Here is a 7500-nt window from a genome sequence, read left to right on the forward strand (position 1 = left end):
AAATTGTTTATATCCTTATTAAGCTTTTATAAAAAAACTTCTTTATAGTTTATATTTTATATAGTTTCTAAATATGAGTTCAAAGCAGCATGAAAACAGTTCTAATAAAGTCCAAATACTTAAAGTGAATAAAGAAAAACTAACACATGCAACTGCTAATATTGATTATAATGCTATTATCAGAGATGGCCTTATAGCAGCAACAATACCTTTAAGTGTAAGAAAAGGGATCATTTATGGAGATCAAACAATGTTTATTGCCAATGTTTATTGTTATTATATTGTTATTTGAATTAAAAGCAAAGGCCCAAATAATAAACTTCATTTCAACTTTAGGAAGCAATGGCAGGAATTTTTATCGTCAATTTCTGCTCCTGATGCTAAATATAAGGTTTTCTGAGAATTCACTCACTTTTGGCTCAGGCATACAGTTTGTATTTTGAAGCAAAGAGTTTTATAGAATTTTCTTTGATTAAAAATTAATACATATATATATTAATACAAATATATATTATAAACAATTAATACATATATATATGTATATATATATATTTATATATATATATATATATATATATATATATATATATATATATATATATATATATATATATATATATATATATATATATATATATATAATGCTGGGTCTCAAACTAACCAAAAATATACGAAAACTTAAAAATGGTAACTATATTATATAAAAACGAATATGTTAGATTTAACAGCATAAAAAATAAAGTTTATTAACTGAAAAAAGAAAAAAGCATATTTTTACCAATTTTTTGACAATGTTTTTTTTAATAAGTTTTTTACAATACAAGAATTATTTTTGAAATTTCCATATGATTTCGCTTAATTCTTTTTTTTATATATATAATATTAGGAACTAGTTATTTATTCAAGGGTCTTGGGGGATATCTAAAAATATTTTTTATTCTAAAAAATTTTTAAAACCAGTGTTTTTTTATCATACAGAACACATAAGAGGGTGTCAGCACATATTTTTCAAAAAAGTTGTGTTTAGGGACACCCTAATATATATATATATATATATATATATATATATATATATATATATATATATATATATATATATATATATATATATATATATATATATATATAGTATATATACATATATATATATATATATATATATATATATATATATATATATATATATATATATATATATATATATATAAATAGTTTTAGGGATATCCATCTCTAAGATTTACAGTCAGCATTTAAACAATTGCTGACCTCAGACACTGTCTGATCTAATAATTCCATAAGGCAAATCATCATCATTATCATCATCAGCTTTAGCCTTCCCCTTTTATATTTATACAAATATTTAAAGATATTTCATGTTGACATCTAAACAAATAGCAAATATGTATATTTATATCCATGTTACATATTCATAAATAATACTTCTTACCTAACCTCCTAGATCTAAGCAGGTTTTTTTTGGTTTTATATCAAGCCTCATTCTACTCCACATTTTTCACCTTTTTGTGTGGTTGCTGTATAAAACTGTTTTTTTTTTTTTGAACTTGCTTCTGTAACAGCTTGGGGCTTGCAGTGGCTTGTGGATTTTAACTCTAAATAAATTTAGTTACTTAATGCAAACAAATATTGCAATATTGTTGACATTCCGACATTGACCAATACCAAACCTCTCACTCTCAGAAAAGGTCCAAAAGCACATTGGAAATGTAGTTAGACCTGCTATATCTGCTCAACTTGAGCCACTCTCCCATAGTTGTAGGGTTGCATCTCTTTCTTTTTTTTACATTTTATTTCATCTAGTTTATTTTTTCGCACATCAACAAAACTTCAAATTCCCACCCATCTTAATATTTTCCTGACTCATACAACCTAAAACTTTATAAGTCTTCAGTTAACCATTTTCTTTCTCTTTAACCTTATTCTTTGATTTTTAGTAATTCACAACTTAATAGTGGTTGCTTGCAACTTTGTTAGAAGTGAATTAATACAAATAGGACCAAACTGATTGAAAAAGTTATTTGGCATTGGAATCAAAGTGCACATTTGAAAGAAATGGCTTTAAGTTGCATTTATGCAATTTAAAGCCACTTCTTTCAAATCCATTTGAAAAAAAATAGCTTTAAAATCCAAATTCTGAATTCATGCTGAATCGTATTTGTGCAGTAATAAAAAAAATATTAAAAACTCATGTTAATAAACATATTCTTTTTACTTATCTTATGTGAGAAAATAGTTAAAGTTTATATATAAAGTTTTTATCTGAATTTTTATAAAAAAATAAGTTTTACTTCTAAGAAGACAATAAATACAAAAAATATCAACATGGACTAATAATTTGATCAGGGACAACACACATATATATATATATATATATATATATATATATATATATATATATATATATATATATATATATATATATATATATATATATATATATATGTATATATATATATATATATATATAAAACTTATATTGCGTATTTAGATAAGCAGTCTGATGTCATACGAAAATAGCCTGCTGCCAGGGGCTTTAGTACATACGTTGAAGGGCTTAATAGGAAAACACATGCAAGGATTACTACTACAATGATTAAGTGCTTGGGTTGGGGCAACAATCTCTTTTTTATTATTACTTATTATTATTATGAAATAAAGTAACCAAAAAAAGTCAACAAATATATATCTATATACGCTATAGTAGATATAAATAAAAGTAAAATGCTATAGTAGATATAATTAGTAAAAATATTTCACAGAAAGTTGGAAATCATTATAAATAATTTTATAGTAAGTGTATAATATATATTATGTATGCATTGCATATACACATACATAATATACAATCTTACATATTCACTTACTCATTGATTGAAGAACATAATATTACTAAACCAAAATTCTTCATGAGATTTATTAGTACTTAATATTTGTTTGAAAAAACTTATAATGCTTATTAGATGATAGATGATAGGACTTTGGTTTAGGAAATTATTGTACCAAAAATACAATGTGCCAAAAATAAGCAAAGTTTATAAATATAAAGTTATTTATAACTATTATATCAACCATATAATATATTTCTTCAAAACATAAAACAATTAGTTTATTACAAATATATAAATGCAAACATAAAAAAAATCCTTTGAATAGTAGCCTAATATTATTAAAACTAATCAATCACTAAATTACAGTAAATTACAGAATACTACACTAATTTTAATGAAACAATAATTACCATAATTTATAGTTAAAAAATTATTAACTCAAAACAAATGAGTTTTAAAGTTGAAAACTCAGAACTTTTATTTATTTCTATTATTTTATTTGTTTGTATTGGTAGTACCATTTAATCAGCATCACCATTGAAAATCAGCAAAGGTATCAACTTTTTCTTAATTTTCTAAATATTTATTTATTAGATAAGCCAAACTCTATAAATTACTGGAGATATTTTGGTAACATCTTTACATTTAAATAGAAGGATGCCTATTTATTGAAAGCAATTCAATATCATAAAAATTACACCATTAATCAAAGCTCATGAGATTGATATTTTGTTAATGAAGCAAGTTAACTTATTTGCACACACAAAAAAAAGAGATACAACCATGGGATGATGGGACAGAGGCTCAAGTTTGGCAGCTAGAGCAGGTCTAAACCTATGTTTACAATGCATTTTTGGACCTTATGTAAAAAAGAAGAGCGTTATAAGAACCAGCCCAAATATGACAACAGTATTCCACAAAAGACAAATAAGAGATATATAGAGGTGGAGAAAGAAACAAGAAGTAAATGGCAAGCATGATAAAGATAGGCAGGAGCTAACTTTACAATAGATTGAATATATTGTTTTCACGAGAGGTCAGTAGTGAAAGGTAATTTGATATTTTAAGTAGAGGTAGTTAACTAATGGGTATCAGCTTCAACCTTTTTCTATCCATTAGTATCAGAATTGGCCACAAATATGCAATCAATACACTACTATTTGTTTGTAGATTAATAGTTTAGCCATTTACACAGGTCTTTAAAATGGCTTAATAAAAAACTTAATAAAGTAGCTAACTAAAAAGCTATTCACTATAAATATTATGAGTAAATTCTCAATACTTTGAACAAATGCTCAAAAGCATATGCTTGCAATAATGCAACTATTACTCGCATAGTTTGAAAATCATACTCAAAAAACAAATAAGTATTTACAATTGCTTATTTGAGATATTAGCAACAGGAGAATTAGAAATTAGAAAATAATAATTAAACTTGCAAAAGTTACATTTATGCGCTTTATACAAGGTGGTGGTGGTGGTAAGGTGAAAATAAAAAGGTGGGTATTTTTTTTTCAGTTTTGAGATATGACTTCTTAACGCATAACAAGTAAAAAATAATAAACAGGGGTGCCTTAATAAGCTCAGGGTTGCTGAAAAATTTTTTGGAAAATTATTAAACATCCCCTCCAGCATATTTAGCATCTGAGAGTACATAATTTAAAGTATATTGAGTGCACTCCATAATATGTTAAGCTAAAAGTGTATTCCAAGTTTCTTCACCTTATCTTTTTCTAGACTAAAAGAAAATTCTTAATCAAATTTTTTTATTTACAGTTTTATTTTTTAACTCAAAAAAAAAAAGTCACCTTGTATTTGTCCAAAGCCTAGCAGATATTTTATAAACTGTCAAACCTAACTTATGTTCAATAAAAATTAAAGATAGTGTCAGATATTGCAAAACATGTTGCAAGTCAATTAAAGATTTATATCTAAACATTTTTTCTATTTCTGCATTTTTTTTTTTTAAATAAATAAATAACAACTCAGAAATAGGAAAAAGAAGTCAATTGATATATAACAAAGATAAAATAAATACTTTATTTACTGGATATAACATACATAGTAAACAAATTCAAGTAGATAGAAATCATATGAAAATATAAAAAATCCAAAAAACCAACACAACCTTATATAATAATTAAAACCAATTGAAACAAAGTTAAAAAATAACTAATTTTTTAAAAAGTAAAAAAGAAATATATATAATGAACTTTTCAAAACGCTTTTAAATTTATTAAAATAGTCAGGATTTTAAAAGGAAAAAGAACTCCTAAATTAAAAATGTTTTTGATCAAGGAAAACTTTAAAAAATGAATTTATTTTTTAACAAAATTATTTTCAGTTATAAAAAAAATTCAACTGTATTTATAATACAAATAATCTCTGTAGGTATACATGATATATGCACATACATGAATATGTATATATATATATATATATATATATATATATATATATATATATATATATATATATATATATATATATATATATATATATGTATATGTATATGTATATATATATATATGTATATATATATATACATATATATATATATAAACATATAAGGTAAAATTTATTAAAGCCTACTTCTCAAAAACCTAAATCTAACACTATATACAGTGTAAGAATTGATTCGATATAAATATTAAATGTATAATATACAACTAGAAAATTTTATAACTTGGGATTAAATTTACAAACATTTTTAAAGTTCCGATGAGTTAAAACTGTTTAGCAAATTTTTTGGTACAATTTGCACTTCATCATCCTCACTGGAAGTTAAAAAAAGTCGTGATCGCACAGCCATATCAGCTAAAGGAGCAGTTGGGGGAGAGCAGTCCATTGAAACATTTAAAGAATTTTTTGGTGTCACATCTGACGATATTTTCCATTTATAGTCTCTATTCAAAGATCCCAATAATGGACTATCTTTTTCTTTACTAATTCCTTGCAGTAAAGGGCTTCGCTGAGACACATCTATATTTTTGCTTGAACAAATTGGAGACAAGGAAGCAGAATTGCTTTTTGTTTTGTTTATTAATAAATCATAACTAGAATTGAAATTAGATTTGGGTGATGATGTGAGATGTGTTTTACTGTTTATTTTATTTTGATTTTTAAATATTTTACTAAGAAAGAAATGATAAATTAGACTAATCATCAAGTAGATCCAGTGAAATGGTTTATAAATTACAGCTAAAATATTTTTTGATCCTCTCTTCCACTCAGCCTGTTTAATACAAGGCCATTTAAGAATATCATCAACAGTTGGCCTCAACTTTGGATTAGAATTCATTAAGGTTGTTATTAACAAAATCAAATCATCAGAAAGACCCTGGGTAAATTCAATAGGAAGTTGATTGTTTCTTAAGCGATGCCACAAGGCACCACCGTTAGGCAATTCTAGCCTGCATGCTAGTTCAAGAATAGTTATCCCTAAACTGAATATATCTGCGGCTTTTGAAAAATTTCCCTCCATTAATTCAGGAGCTAAATATTTAGAGTCGCCATCCATAGCATCACTCAAATCTCTAGAAAGTTCAACAACTAAACCAAAATCTCCGATTTTATAGTGTCCATCGCGTCCTAAAAATAGATTTGCAGGCTTTATATCCATATGAATAAACTGTGAATCATGAATATGTTTTAACCCTTTACATAAATCTACCAGCATATTCCATATTTCTTTTTCTTCAACTACTTGTACACTCTCAGCATACTCTTTTAAGCTCATTTCACATAACTCAGTTTGAATATATAAAAAACCTCGTTCCTCCCATGCTTTATAAAATTGAACACAATTTACATGTCCTTGTAATAACTCATTTTTATTTACTTCTTCTAATCTTTGCTTTCTGTCAAAATCTCCGCGAAAGCACTCCCTAGATTTTTTTACAGCATAGAGCTTGCCATCATCTTTACTCTGAACTTTATAAACATCCCCAAATGAGCCAGAACCAAGTTTGGATAGCTTTGTAAAACATTGGTCAAAATATAACTTGTCAACATTTTTGTATGAAGGACTTGCTATGCTTGCTGAACCACTTTGTAAACCAGATTGTCTAAAACTTACTGACAAAGCTCCTGGTGTAGACAAGTTGCGATGTCGAAATATTCTACTAATTGGTGGAATAGATTTTATTGGAGACTTTGGAACATGACTTTCCAAACATCTTGTACCACTTTTTTTACGTGAAAATGTAAGCTCATCGATAATTATTGGAATCGGACGAGGAGTAGTCGTTGACATGCTAAAATTAATTATGCATATAATAAAAAAGTGAACATATATATATATATATATATATTTATATATATATATATATATATATATATATATATGTATATATATATATATATATATATATATATATATATATATATATATATATATATATATATATATATCTATATATATATATATATATATATATATATATATATATATAAAGCTAAGACATATGATGTTATACTGAAATAGGTAGTTGTGAGGGCTTCAAAATACACATTGACTGATCTAGGTAGAATATGCATAGGAGTAAAAAATTTTAGGGCTTTTTTTTGTTCCCACAATCATTGCAAATTTTTGAAAAGCATCCTTATTTGAAATAAGTATAAACATATAAATGTTTAGAATTTCTAAAAAATG

The 7500-nt window shown here is 25.3% G+C and overlaps 1 protein-coding gene across 2 annotated transcripts in view; it reads right to left on the bottom strand.

Moving 5' to 3' along the window:
- Positions 1-5398: 5398 nt before the first annotated feature.
- LOC100197452 (membrane-associated tyrosine- and threonine-specific cdc2-inhibitory kinase) overlaps positions 5399-7500 on the bottom strand; it is a 38514-nt gene continuing 36412 nt past the window's right edge. For both annotated transcript variants that reach the window (XM_065791791.1, XM_065791790.1), the window contains exon 2: positions 5399-7102. In XM_065791791.1, the coding sequence (XP_065647863.1) occupies positions 5557-7101 (1545 nt within the window). In that variant the 5' untranslated portion in view covers position 7102 and the 3' untranslated portion in view covers positions 5399-5556. The remainder of the gene's footprint in view (positions 7103-7500) is intronic.

Source organism: Hydra vulgaris, chromosome 02 (assembly GCF_038396675.1).
Source record: "Hydra vulgaris chromosome 02, alternate assembly HydraT2T_AEP".
In the NCBI taxonomy this organism is placed as follows: domain Eukaryota; kingdom Metazoa; phylum Cnidaria; class Hydrozoa; order Anthoathecata; family Hydridae; genus Hydra; species Hydra vulgaris.